Source organism: Xiphophorus hellerii, chromosome 1 (genome assembly GCF_003331165.1).
Source record: "Xiphophorus hellerii strain 12219 chromosome 1, Xiphophorus_hellerii-4.1, whole genome shotgun sequence".
Lineage (NCBI taxonomy): Eukaryota > Metazoa > Chordata > Actinopteri > Cyprinodontiformes > Poeciliidae > Xiphophorus > Xiphophorus hellerii.
Window position 1 is genome coordinate 439,249 of NC_045672.1, and position 15,652 is coordinate 454,900.

General features: G+C 42.0%; 1 protein-coding gene across 10 annotated transcripts in view; it reads right to left on the minus strand.

Moving 5' to 3' along the window:
- Positions 1-15,652, minus strand: part of agrn (agrin) — a 466,151-nt gene that overhangs the window by 124,196 nt on the left and 326,303 nt on the right. For all 10 annotated transcript variants that reach the window (XM_032562688.1, XM_032562681.1, XM_032562697.1 and 7 more), the window contains one exon: positions 1,005-1,226. In XM_032562688.1, coding sequence (XP_032418579.1) covers positions 1,005-1,226 — 222 coding nt within the window. The remainder of the gene's footprint in view (positions 1-1,004; positions 1,227-15,652) is intronic.

Consider the following 15,652-nt stretch of genomic DNA (forward strand, 5'->3'; position numbering starts at 1 on the left):
ATGTTAAAACAACATTGCTCAATAATCCTAAAACAAATCTGGGTAACACTTTATTTGACGGGGTGTGAATAAGACTGACATGACACCGTCATAAACATGACATAACACCTGTCATGAACATGAAGGAGTCTTTATGAATATTTATGACTGTTGTCATAAAATGCCATTCAGTAAATCATGACATTTTTAATACAAAGTTGACATTATTCAAAATGTCTTTGTTATGACAACTTGACATTAATCAAAAAATCATGATTTGATTTGTTATAAAAGTATTACTGATTAAACATTAAAATGATGTAGCTTTATGTTATTAAAGCTAAAGTTTAATCAGTAATACTTTTATAACAAATAAATATTCATGAAGACTTACTCATGTTCATGACAAGTGTTATGTCATGTTTATGACGGTGTCATGTCAGTCTTATTCACAACCCGTCAAATAAAGTGTTACTCAAATCTGTATAACCTTATGTGAAAAATGATTCCTTCCACAAGATCATCTTTCATGTGTTGAATTTGAAATGAGTCAGTGAACAAACCTAAACTCAACGTGTTTAATTTAGCCTGTATTTGTCTACATGATCAGTCAAACAGATACCAGGGTTGTCCTTTTGCTGAGCTTTTCCACTGACTACATGTACACTTGTTGTGAAAATAGTTTATTACAGAAAATGTCACGCTCACTCCCCGTCTGTCATTTAACAGGCTGTGGTGCTGAGCTGCCATGACAATAATGTTAACAACAGGGAAGAAACCCATTTTAAAGCACATTCATGTACACGCACCCCCCCCCCCCCCCCCCCCCCCCCCCACACACACACATATGCTGTGAGTAAGCTCCACCCACACACTGTATTTAATGTATTTAATGCACTAAAACACTTTGCTAATAAAAACATTAAAAATTGAATGCTGGGGTGAAGTTTGGGTTGAAACTAAATTAACATCTGCTTAGACGTGACCTTTGACCTTTATGTGTGCTCTGCAGTGTTTTGACTCACCACACGGTCCTTTGTGCTGGATCCGGATGTCCTTCTGCAGAGTGCAACCCATCGCTCGCATCTCGCAAGGGCTTCGGTAGCTCTGGCCGTCAGACCCACAGACGGGGTCGGAGGTCAGGGTACAGGCCTCGGTGCACTCACAGACCGGCTCGTCGTTCTTCACCACACACATGGCACCGTGTGTGCATGTCTTCGTCAAACAGGGGCTTGGAGCGTTGAGATCTGAAGGCCCAGAGGGCCAAGAAAGGTCAGAGTTAGAGGGTATAGAACGTAAAAGGCAAAGAGAGGAGGTTGGAGAAAGGTGAGTAATAGGTTAAAGTTCAGCTCCATGGAGTTATTGTGTGTTAATAAGGGGAGAGGGGAGGACCACAGGACTAAAGGAATATGCAGTACAGATATAGCTCAGTGACACTCTTTCTTATGTCATTGCCTCACTTCCTGAATCTTCTGAAGAGTCCACCAAACTCAGCGGATATAAACATGGCCTTCAGCACAATGCACATGAAACAGGCCGCTAACAATAGTCGCACGGTGAAAATTTTTTTTAGAGCATATAAACGGCTGGATTATTTGACGCTCCCTGCTGAGCTCCTTCAAAGGCAGCCATTTGTGTCGCAGTGAGAGCCGACGCTTCGGCCAAAGCTAGCCGAACCGAAACAGTGGCGCAAAGGAGGGGAGAGAGAGCGAGAGTTTTCACAAACGAGACAGAGAAAAACGTGGAAGAGAGAGAGAAAAAAGAAATAGGCATGAAGAAGAAACCCCAAACTGGTTAATAATTGAAGAGAAAGCCAAGCTCCCAGGTAGAAGCAGATATGAAATGTGAACATCAGAGAGAGTCTTTGCCACTCTCACACAAACTCCAGCTTCATTAAACCAACGCTGGATTTGGTGCCACGGTGGGTGTGGGCTGGGCTCATATAACACAACTTCACCAGGAGAGAGCAGGAAGTTGAAAATAATAATAATAATTAAAAAAACAAAAACAATGCTTTGATCAGCTCCACTTCTTGTTCAGATTCTGAATTTTTAACATCAATCTGTTAAGAAACATAATCTGTTAATGTGGTGCAGCTGTACACCTGCTTATATAAAACTAAAATACTGTGATTTATTAATATGGGACTTAATCATATCCACATTCCATTATGTCTTTTATTAATGCTCTTCTTTACCTTGACATTCTTTCAGAATTTGTGATGTCATTAAAGGATGATATCATGTTAAACCAACTTTATGAGCTTTAAACCATGTTGTAGCACTATTCCCTTATCAAAAACACAGCTGACGTGTTTCTTTGATTCTTTCATGTCTGAAACATCTTTGAATGTCCCGTGGCAACCATTCAGGACACCTACCGTATTTTTCGGACTATAAGCCGCTACTTTTTTCCCATGCTTTGAACCATGCGGCTTATAGCCTGAAAATACGGACTTTTTCTTCAACCACCAGGGGGCTCTTTAGCAGGAAGTGAATCATTGGAAGTCAAAATTGGAAATCAAAGAATTAAGTGCTGATTTTCATTTAGAACAAGCACATGCTAGCAGCAGGCACAACAGAGAAATTTCTTCAAACTCATGATGCAGCTTTTAAGTTGAAGGCTATCGATCTGGCAGCACAGATCGATAGTCGCTGCACGTAGACCAGCGTGAATGAATCCATGGTTTGCTGTTGGAGACGCAGCCCTCTGCTGGGTCCTCATGGAAAACCGAGAGCGGCGGAGATACCAGCAGCTTATAGCCCGGTGCGGCTTATTATGTACTGTACTTTTGCAGCTTTTTTTTTTCAAATTTTTTTAGCTGCGGCTTATAGCATGGTGTGTCCTATACTGCGAAAAATAAGGTAAATGTTTAACTACACAAAGCACCACCTAGTTATGCTCAGCTCCTGCAGACTAGTGGCAGCTGGTGGAACTGCTCATCTGTTACCTCTCAATCCAATGCTGCTAAAGGCATAAACAACTTCTGAATGATCCCCTCAGCTGCCATGATGACAACAGTTTCCTCCACTGACTTACATGTGCGTACTATCAGGATGAGAGTTTTGGGTTTAAGCTACAGAATATTTGCATATCTCTGTAAAACAAACCTTTATTTCAAAACATTTTAATGGTATTTAGATGTTTTAGTCTTTTCCAAAATATTTTCAACTTCAATTTGATTCTGGAGCTGAGCAGCATCTGTCTTTCATTCATAAAGAATCTTTGGTTTAGTAGTTTTTTTGTCCTATTTGACTTTAATGAAGGGAATTACAACTATAAACTGCAGAAAAACACCTACACAGTAAAAGCTGCTTGGTTGGACGTTAAATCTCCATCTGGTTACGTGAATGTCTGTTTTTCTGTCAAACTACAAAGTGTTTCTCCTCTAACTGGTTCGCCTGATGTTACTGTCCTGAGAAACACTTTGAATTATGGATTATGAATGGTGCTCAACAAAGTAACCTTTCTATGAAGATAATTTTGTCTCTTGCTGTATTAATATATCTGTTAAGTAATTGACATCTGTAATGTACATACCAGCATTCATATTCTGAAGAAAAAAGCAGACATACATTTACTACTGATCACCAGAGCTGGTGAAAATTCACAGCTAAAACCTTATAACCCTGTTCTCTCAACTCTAACTTTGGTTTGGGATTTGGGTCGACGAATGACGGCGCTGTCATGGAAACTGGCCGCTGTAATGGCGCCACCCATGGCTCCATCATTATTGTGACCATTATAGCATTAGATGGCATCGGAGGGGGCCGACTTCACAGGCTCATGATTCATTTACCCGCTCTGGGGTATTCAGTGGAGCCGCGGCGAAGGGGGAAATTATCAATTGATAACACAGACAATTAGCCAGTTTCACTCTGATTAAGGCAACAGGAGATGAAGGGGAACCGGCGCGACTTGAGATAATAATCGATATCAGCAAAACCGTTCCTCTGGATCGCCAATGATATGGAGAGCAGGTGTAGATATTAAAACAACAAAAAGGAAGAGGGAAATGGAAGATCCTCCTGCCAGCGGCTGAGCGATGATCTGGTTCTTGAAGTAAGTTTAGATCAGCAGGTCCAAAACCATCATTGATTCTTGACGCCAACTTAGAGCTCGGCGCCACGTAAATACAAAAACGGCTCAGCTCTGCTCAATTTGGTTCCATTTTCGAGACAATTGATTCCTCCAGATCCCATTTCAACGATTGTGTGTGTGTGTGTGTGTGTGTAGGGCGTGTGTGTGTAACGCCTGTGATCTGAGCTCAACCGTGCAACCTTGCCTTCGTTAAAAACAAAATAAAGTTTGCCAGTCCAGTTCCCAAGGACGGGCTGGTCGTAAAACAATTGCAGCCTCCGATAATGCCTGAGTCTCCAGGTCCTGTTTTTTCTCGCTCTGGAACGTGACGAAAGCCAGACTTTCTTTATTTCTTATTTTTAAATCACATGAACCTCTGGGGACAGAAAGAAAAAAAAAACAATCAAACTGCATCTGGAGATGATGAAAACAAGAAAGAAGACAGAAAAAAGGTAAAAGGAGGAGAAAAATCTCTCCAAGTATAAAAATCTTGTGACACAGTTGAAACCTGAAGCTGTTTTTGTTCTCTGCTGGATGCAGCCAAAGTCTTTGAAATGGCAGCCTGCAACAATTAAAGCTGCTGCTCACAAGCTCTCCTCCTTCTTCTTCCCTTGGTTCACTCCCAAACGCTTCATTGGCTTGGGTGTAACTTTCTGTTTAATTAGACTGGTGTGTTTTTAATGGCGCAACCTCACTTCAGGACTTGGTGGGTATTAGTTTGGGTCGGTGGCCCCCTGTTACCCCCTGGCATTGCACCTCCAGACGGGAGTCATTGGATTCTGATTGAACTTTTGGTTTCTGTTACTGCCGCTTTGAAGTGTTACCTGAAAACTAGAGTGGCGCCTCATTGTCATTTCTAAAGCTAAACAACTCCTGGGCAGATTGGCGTGAAGGCAACAGACGCCCCCCCTCCTATCTTCATCCGCCCCCCTGTGCGGCAGCCAGGTGTAGTTAACCCCACCGTAACGGGTTATGGGGGAAACGCCAGGACATTATTTTGGCAAGAGCTTCCTCCCATCTCCACTCGGCTCATGCATGTGTTAATTGGACTTTTTTCTGTGTGCAGTATCTCCATGTGTTATGCAGGATGGCGAGTCGGTGGAATCCAGGTGATGTTTTACAGCAGCCAAATGGCAGGATAGAGTCGCCGGCAAGGCGGCGCGGGACCCCGATGGTGGCGCAGCCTCCCCTCGTCCTCACGGGTGCCGCTTTGATCCGACTCCCTTTGCCTCCCTCGTATTAAAACATTTATGTATCATATTAGCGGCTGGAGAAAGGAGGCGCAGGGAAAAAAGAAGGTATTTGCATAAAGTAAAAAGGCATACCCACAGGCTGTCTGCCTACCCCTCAACACTTATCACAAGCAGGAGGTAAGGCAAAGGCTCTTTGTGTTTTTTTGTTTTTTTTATAGTTGAAAACGTTGCAAGTCTTCAAAATGGAGACAAGCGAAAACAGCATGCAGGGACAACGAGATGAGCTGGGAATTTCTGCATCTAGACATGTGTCTATCAGCGCTGGCAAGAGAAAAAAAATCTGTTTGTCGAATCCAAACAGACGATTTTATCAACAGCGGGTTTCGGAAAGGACTCCCTCAAAATGACGCACACAAAGGAGACATTTGTTGTCAATTTTGAAGCTGCAGAGTGAGAAAAGGGAGGAAGGGAAGAAAGAACGTAAGGGGCAAAAAATACACAAAAAAGGCTTAATGCACAACTTTCCTGGTTTTAACATGTTATGACCACCAAATCCAAAGGGTTTTAATTAAATTTTAGGTGATAGACCATCATTCTGTGATGAGAAAAAAGTAAATATATAACTAAAAGAAAATTGTTCCATGAAAGTGGTACAGAAGTTTAAAGCAGAGTTTAGCTGTTTAAACAATCTATTAACCTGAGAACATCTCACAAATCAATCATCTGAAAATGGCCCAACAGTAAACCTGCTAAGACACACTTGTCTATTCAGAGAAGCTACTGAGACGTTCAGGGTAACTAGTTCAGTTCAATTGGGAACCAAAACTACAAACATGTTACATTTCCAGCTGGAGTGGTTCGCATCCACACCGCACTGTGACAAATGAAACAAACTAACTGAAAAACCTGTTCCCCTCCTCGCCTGTGAGGGCGCTGCAGCAAGAACCTCTGAAGAATACATGAAAAACGTTCACTTCAACTGAAGCCAGACCTAGATTTTTACAGTTCAGTTCTTTGGTCCGCATCAGAGTTTGATTTCACATTCACACGTCCCAAACAGACCTGACTCTCTGATCAAATAAACTAGAGTTTGATTCCAGCGGACCAAACAGGACTGAGTGAATTCACCCCAAGTCGGTATCTGTGGAAAGAGTGTTGATATTATCATAAATATTGTGTCTAATTTGACTGATCTGAAGCTATTTTGCAAGGAATAATGATCAAAACTTTGTGTGGTTGTGTACATCATGGAACAAAAAATCATGAAAGCTGCCAGCTTTAATCGCAGTGAAAGATGGCTCTACAAAGCTTTGACTTAAAGATGGATGAACTCAGCAGACATCTTAAGACTTTTATTTATAAAAGATATGAAAGAAAAAATTAAGAAAATGAATCACTATGCACAGGTCTACCTCAAAGGAAATGTTTTTACATAAGAATGCAACAAGAAATTGACATTTTTGGAATTTTTCCCTTAAGTTCTTATTTAAAATCTGTTATGAATATCTACACCAGGTTTTTAACAGTAACTAGCTTCAAACGATGCTCACTATCATTCTTCATGTTCCATATTTATAGAAAAGGCTTACCCCATTCTACAAATTTGATTTCTTCTGTAATTTGTTTTAAAATTTAAAAACAATAAATTTGTCTTTCACGTTGTTAGCTTTCATAATAAAACATTTTATGTTTCACGTGTGGATTGATTACTGCAAAAACAAAATCCTATCAAATGGTTTTGGTCCAAATATCTTAGCTCACTTGAAATTAAACTAAATTACAAGCAACTTTTCAGCAAGATATAGAAGCTTATTTTAATCAATAATTCCTTAATATCGGTGAACAATTACTAGTTAGATTTGCAGATTAATACACAGAAGTGGAATAATCTGGTAGTGGAACAAGTAATTTTTCATCGATATTAAGGAATTAAGACAAACTTGAATATCTTGCTGAAAAGCTACTTAAAAGTTAGTTTAGTTTTATTACAAGTGAACTAAGACATTTACACTAAACTTGAATAAAACTACTTGGTAAGATTTAGTGTTTTTGCACTGAGGTGAGTTTGGTTTTGTAGTATTAGGGGCAAAAGTGGCTTTTTGAATAGAAAAGGCTGCTGACTCTCTGGTCTATCAGTGAACATTCCAGTAAAATAGAGTGAAGTTTGTGGTTGAAAAATCTGAAATGAGTATAAATATATTTGCAGTTGTCTGTAGAAATCAGAACTGCCCTGACCCACACGCAGGTTGTTTCTGCCCCATCTGAGCCTGCAGGGCGCCGGCAGCGGACCGACGGTCCCTCGCTGCTGTCGCTTCGTCTCTCGCTGCTTTGCCTCTACTTAACTTGATTAGCAGCAACAGGACTCGTCATTCCAAGTCGACTTCCCCAGAATCCACCAGTATTTTGGGAGTCCAATCACAAACATGTAGGGGGAGATACTCATCAAATAAACATGCAAACGATCAAATATTCTGCTCTCGACACCTAAGGTGACTGATTTTTCCCCCCGTCTTCTCTGCCTCACAAACTCTTTGTCAATAACAATGTGTCTACTGCTGAGTGATATTCCGTTAACCTCCAGAGGCCACAGGCGACATATTTGAAGAGAAGGCTCGTATTTGCCTGAGTTTCTCTGTATTGCAGTTGTATAAACTCACACTCTAAGCTGCCTGCACATAAAGGGACAAAAGAGCCATGAAAAAAGTATTTGCATCAAAGAAATCCACTCCTTTTATATGTTCATTCTGTCTCTTTTCAATCAATGTGCTCATCAGACGCTTCAGTCTCAGGAATCTCAGCCACCACTTTTTCCTGGCTAACTGGGGAAGCTACAGACTCCTCTCTGCTCCTTATTTTATTATTATATCAAATTTTTATGTATTATATCGAATTTGTATTGTATTATATCCAAAATGTAGTCCACAATAGGATTTGTGGACTACATTTGCTTAATGGAAACACGCCAATTTCTGAAAGCCACGTTTTTCTATAGACAGTTTTTGTGTTTGAATGAAATGCTTTTTAATTCATATCACAATAGGTGTATTTCACAAAACTGCAATGGAAACATTTATTTTGGATCACGAGTCACGTGATCAACAACTGGATGTTACTACTGTCAGAAACTGCGAAGAAGACTATAGGAAGTGGTAGCAGGATGATGTGTTTTCAGACAATGTGCAGCTGGATCCACCAGATCTCTCACAGGATCACAGTTCATAAAACATTGTGTAATTGAATTCATAGTTCTTCTGTAAAATTAGTGACTAGAGTTCCCCCAAAAGGCCTCATACATAGCCACTACCAAGTGGGCGGTGCTTATCACTCTAATGCTTGAATAAGATGCTGACGACTCCTCTGATTGGCTAATAGATGATGAGCACTAGCGCCACCATGGCTGATTTATGAATATATCTGATGTAAGTGTTTACATCCATAACTGTCATGATTGTTAATGACTTACCATGTGAGCAAGCTTATTTACACGTGATTTTAATTTCATATCTTATTTAATGGACACACCATAATCCAGAAACTGTTTTTTTTTTTCAGCATTAAGAGAATAGAGACAAAGATCTGCAAATATCTGTAATGTAAACGCAGATAGAGAGTGCTACAGGAGATCGTTGCTGCACACAGCCTCCAGCATATACAACCACTGAAGAAAACTGTATGAGTTACTACAACACGTAATTTCCCCATTGGATTAATAATGTTTTTTTTTTAAAGGAAATTAATTTAGACATTGACAGTAAAAAAAACTGTTGAAAACCATGTACATTTTCCATCTACTTCTCAATGATACTCTTTTATTTTTGGTGGAGCTAAATGTTGAGAGGAGCATGAATTATAAGCAAGGAGACAGAAAATGACTAAATAAAACATGTAAGCAGCGGTGTCATGTCCTATTCTGGTCTGATGACGACAAACAGAGCTTTGAGCAGCTCGTCATCCGGAGCTGGGTACCCGTGTGGCCCTCTGTGACTCACATCCTGCGGTGTCCTTCACCAGCTCGCCTTCTCTCTGCCTGGACACCAGCTAATCAGCTAAATGCCATGTGGTGTTTACATCTCTAAAGTGAAAAGCCTCAGATATCAATCAAACTGTTTTCCGGAGGAGGACAGCGCTCATGTGCTCTCCGTTCTTGCATCACTCTTGGAGAGTGTGAGTCCAGACGGGGAGAAGGATGACATTAGATGCTGTCACCCACGTGAAAAGAGATTTAAGGCTCTGTCAGATGAGGAGAATTTCATCCGTTTGACAGCTGGCAGAGTGATCGATCAATCCCGTCACATGCAGCAGTCGAGCCAATGAGATGAGAGAACAAAGAGAAAAAGATCATTATTTATCTGATCATGATAATTTAATATGTGCGATTCTTTTGCAGCAAACTTTTTCTTTTCCTAAACTCTTAACACTTTTCTCATGAACAAACTGATCACAGATGAAGAAAAGAAATTCTAGTTTGGAGTTTAAGCATGGACTGTTGTAAGTTCTGGGATGATACATGTCATCATCTGGAAACACTGTGCCTGGGTGTGCCTTTGGTTTTATATTATGAACCAGGGTACCTACAGTTAGTTTTTCCTTAATGTGGCATATACTGTACGTAGTCATCTGTGTACAATAGTAAAGAGAAATTCCTTGACAATTTTTCCTCAATAAAAAGTCAATTGGCTGCCTGGTAAATATTCAGACATCAGAAAAGACACACACTCATACTGCGGCTAAGCTACTTCTTGTTTTACTACTTATTACAAACTACAGGTGTTACCATGGCTACTGGTAACGTACACTGCCTACTTCCAGCTAACAACCGTCCGGCTAACTTGGATTAATATCAACTTGTTACTAAAGGCTAGCTACAGAAAACATGGCTAATGACTAGGCCTGTCGCGATAAACGATAAATCGATTAATCGTACGATAAATTAAAACTATCGACGTCATTTCAATTATCGGCATTATCGTCTCTCCCGACCTTTTTCTCTTTCTGTTGATGACACCGAATGAAAAAAGGCTCAACTCCGGTGCTCTCCACTGATCCTCCCTTCCTCATTTCCTTAGTGTAAAGCCCAGCGCACACTACACGATCTTAGAGCTGTCGGCCGATTGTCGGCCCATTTTCAAAACCTGACAGATCACACATGAGCCGACAGAAATCCTAGGTAGTATAACGGTTCGATCGGGTTCATTCCTGCCGTGTGGTGTCCAACAATGGGCACAAAATAATGGCTACAAGTCCAGTGAACTAATTTTAAAACCAGGTATTAATCAATGCTTTACTACAATCTACCTGCAATGCATGTGGCTAGTGTCAGCGTAAAGTCCTGACTGAATGAAAATCATTAGAACCAATTTATGTCACCTTAATGAAGAACAGCTGAAAAGTTACCGGGTTTATCAACTGCGGTAGCAATTTCGCTCCAACTCCTCCCCTTGTCATTTCTATATTCTTTGCATGTTGAATAAACATTAATGTTGTTTCCAAGTCGGCTGGACTTCGGGTTGCGCCGTGTCAGCTGTTTGGGATTCCCCGACGTAATTTCCCCTCAGAAAACACGGAGGAGAATCCTCGCTTTCTGATTGGCTACCTGTCACTTTCAACAGGCTGCGTTAAGATCCCAGTCGGTGAAAACCCCTGATTTAGATCGGAGCGGCAACGAGGATCTACCGTAACACACCACACAATCTTAGAAAGACCAAAGGTCTAAGATTGTTGTATGGGGAAAAATAGGAGCAAAAAATCATGTAGTGTGAATTATTGCATCAGGTAGTCGATGTGCCCATCTTCTCTATTTAAATCTAATTATTACTGAAGGGCAACATAGTATACAGACTTCATAATCTGCACTCTTTGGGTTGAATGCAGTATTTATTTCCACTTTGGCTTTATGTTGTTTAGTTTTTATCAAGTACATTTTTTGTTAATGGAGACTGAGAATCCATTTTGTTTTTGGTTGTTTTGTTTATTTTGTTTATCAGCTCCAGTGTTAAATATTCTTTTGAAAATAAAGTGTATCTATCTTTGGCAGGAAATCACATGCATTATTACGTCATTTCCATTAAATCAGTGTAAAAAGGTCTTCAGACAATATTATCGTTTATCGCAATAATTTTTTGAGACAATTAATCGCTCAGCAAAATTTGCTATCGTGACAGGCCTACTAATGACCAAGCTAACAACAGTTTTTCAGTCTTGGTGTTACTTTATAAGAAGAACATAGAAGTTTGATCTTAATGCTAAAATAGAATCTGCCTTGAATCAATTCTGTGTTTATTTTAGGCCAAACAGTTTCAAACATTTGTTCTCCTGTTTGATCTACTTATTTAAAACTATGCATCAATGTTTTAGATGATGATCGCCGATCTCCGACTCATCCCAGAGATCTCCAGAACACCGGAGGCTGCTCACTTCTCCCGGCCGGGTGGAAGTGTACGCAGGCCGCGACGAGAACGTAAACAAAGGCGGGGTAAGCGTGGAGGGGTGAGAGCTAGGCTAAAGCTAGCACCACACCGGCTCCCTTTACCCAGCATTTTCCTCGCCAATGTCCGTTCTCTGGCTAATAAAATGGACAAGTTACGACTATCCATCACGAGTGACAGACGGATTATGGACTCAAACGTCATGTTTTTCACCGAAACATGGCTAAACAACAGCTGCCCGGACAATGCTATCCAGCTAAGTGGACGCCACACACACCGAGCCGACAGGACAGCAGATGACTCCGGCAAGACCAGAGGCGGAGGTTTGTGCATTTATATTAACAAAGCTTGGTGCACAGACTCTGCTACTACAGAGAGTCACTGCTCACAGAATGTGGAGTTTTTAATGGTCAAATGCAGACCTTATTACCTCCCAAGGGAATTCACCTCGATCATCCTGACTGCCGTGTACACCCCCCCGGATGCTAATGCCAAGCTAGCCATGAAAGAACTCTATGCGGCTATTAGCAAACACCAAACCAAATACCCCAAGGCTGCTTTTATTGTTGCAGGTGATTTCAATCACTCCAACTTGAAGACAGTTCTTCCCAGATTCCACCAACATGTCTCCTGCCACACCAGAGGAGACAAGACCCTGGACCATGTCTACTCCAATCTGGCTGGAGCCTACAATGTGACACCCCTCCCCAACATCGGACAATCAGACCATCTCTCCCTGTTCCTCACACCTCGGTACTTACCACTCATCCAACCTGTGAAACCTACCGTGAGGACAGTGAAGGTGTGGCCAGAGGGCTCAGACGCTGTGCTCCAGGACCGGTTCAGGAATACAGATTGGACTATTTTCCACCATACAGACTTGGATCAGTACGCCTCATCTGTACTGAACCATATTTCCACCACCATAGAACGTGTCACCACCTGCAAACGCATTACCATGTACCCCAACCAGAAACCCTGGATGAACCAAGACGTTCGTCTCCTGCTGAAGGCCCGCAACATCGCCTTCAGGTCAGGGCATGCACAGACTTACAGTGCAGCCAGGGCTGAGCTGAAGAAGGGAATCAAGAAGGCCAAACACCACTACAAAAGGAAGGTGGAGGATCATTTTTCTAACGCCAACCCCCGATGTACGTGGCAAGGCCTTCAGATTCTCACAGACTACAAGAACCCCAATACCACCCCCGCTTCTACTGATGTCTCCTTCCTCAACGAACTTAACAACTTCTATGCTCGTTTTGAGAGAGGGAATACCACAACTGCAACCAAAGCAGCTACCACCCCAGGCCAACAGCCACTGACTTTCCTCCCCACTGACGTAGGAGCGGCTCTGAGCAGGATTAAATCCCACAAGGCTGCGGGTCCTGATGGCATACCTGGACGTGTCCTCAGAACGTGCTCTGGGGAGCTGGCAGGAGTGCTGACGGACATCTTCAACCTGTCCCTGGCCCGCGCTGTGGTACCGACCTGCTTCAAGTCTACCTCCATCGTCCCAATCCCCAAGAATCCCAACCCAACCAGAGTCAATGACTACCGCCTGGTAGCCCTTACCCCCATCATTACCAAGTGCTTGGAGCGGCTGGTCCTAGCACACCTCAGATCCTGTCTCCCCCCCACACTAGACCCCCACCAATTTGCATACAGGCAGAACAGGAGCACAGAGGATGAAGTCTCTATAGCGCTGCACTCTGTCCTTTCTCACCTGGACAGTAAGAACACTTACGCCAGACTGCTGTTCTTAGATTTTAGCTCAGCATTCAACACTGTCATCCCATCACAACTCATTACCAAACTCACAGACCTCGGAATCAGTCCACTCATGTGTAACTGGTTGCTCGACTTCCTGACCAGTCGACCTCAACATGTCCGGCTGGACAACCACTTCTCATCCACCATCATCATAAACACCGGAGTGCCACAAGGCTGTGTGATGAGTCCCTTCCTCTACTCCCTCTTCACCTACGACTGCAGACCTGTCCATGGCTCTAACGCCATCATCAAGTTCGCAGACGACACCACGGTGATCGGCCTCATCAGAGATAATGACCAGGCCGCTTACAGGGAGGAGGTAGACCGTCTGGCTGAGTGGTGCGACAAAAACAACCTGCAGCTGAACACCGAGAAGACCAAGGAGCTTATTGTGGACTTCAGGAGGAACGCTGACCTACATCCACCCATCCACATTAAGGGGACAGTGGTGGAGCGTGTGGACACCTTTAAGTTCCTGGGAGTCCACATCTCCGAGGACCTGACTTGGACAACCAGCTGCTCCAAACTCATTAAGAAGGCGCATCAGCGCCTCTTCTTCATGAGGACCCTGAGGAAGAACCACCTGTCCTCAGAGATCCTCACGAACTTCTACCGCTGCACCATTGAGAGCATCCTCACCAACTGTATTACATCTTGGTACGGGAACTGCTCTGTCTCCGACCGGCAGGCGCTGCAGAGGGTGGTGAAAACTGCCCAGTATGTCGCCGGGGCACCGCTCCCTGCCATCAAGGACATCTACAGGAAGTGGTGTTTGAAAAGGGCCGGGAAATTCACAAAGGACTCCACTCACCCAGCACACACACTCTTTTCCCTCCTGCCCTCTGGGAGGCGTTACAGAAGCCTACGGACCAGAACCACCAGGCACTGGAACAGCTTCTTTCCCACAGCTGTCACGCTTTTGAACGCCTCCTGACATAAAACATAAACTATAAGGACTGTACTCCCCTATCCTCTCATACAACAATAACACATGGACTATCCTCACACACACACACATCACGGACTGTTTTCTTTACACACACATACAACCTGTAAATTTTATCTGCCATTATTTATCTTGTATCATATTATATACATATATAATCCATTCCCTAACATTCTTGTATAATCTGTATATTCTGTATAATCTGTGCATACAGCTCCCATATTCATATTTATACACAATATCTATATCTCTTTGTTATAACCCCTTATAGTCCATACATACATAGTCTTGTACATCTGTAAATAAATATTTATATCTCGTAGAGCACTTCTGGATAGATGCAAACTACATCTCGTTGCTTGTACTTGTGACAGTGCAATGACAATAAAGTTGAATTCTATTCTATTCTATGTTTTAGCTAATAGTCATGTCAACATGACATGACATAAATAATGAGATATTTGTTATGAGTATTTAACTAGTTGTATATTTTTAGCTCCGGAAGGTGTTATGATAGCAATATATAATATTATTGTAGTCAAGCTAATAATTAATTTTAAAATAAATATTAGTTTTCTAAATAATCAAACTATGTAGTAAGTATCTTTAAATCGTGTTTTTACTACCATCCAATGGTGAGGTGATAGTGATGTTGACATGAGTTTAGATGTATCCTAATGCATTCATTTGATTTCTCATTGTGTGCTTTGAGTCAGACTGTGTGACTGCTGAGTCCACATTGTGTTTATGCTTCCTATAAAGCTTTCAGTAATTATATGAAGGAGTATTGTTGACACTTTATCACCGAGGTTCTTATTCAAACATTTTCTTCCTCATTAAGGTTATCATTTCATCACCGTATGCAGCATGTCTAGCATGAACAGAGATGACATTTTCCTCTCTGTAAACCGAGTTTCTGTGTCATTCCTGATGCACGACACACAACAATGTCACTGACCAACACATGCTCAAATTACAGTATGAATGGACAACGGAAATCATACATTGTACCATCAAACATAGGTCATTGTGTCGTTATCTTCTATCGCCGCCATTCATTATGAGAACAGAAGCTCAGCACAGGAAACTGAGGAACGTTTCCCACTGAATACAGCGCTGCATTTCCTGTCACATGATCCCTGTTCCGAATTAATGGAGTCCTAACAAGCTACTTTCTTAGGGGGAGAAGATAAGCAAAAAGGAAGAAAAAGAGAGTTTGAACATGTTCATCACCAGAATGCTCTCACCTCCACTTTTGC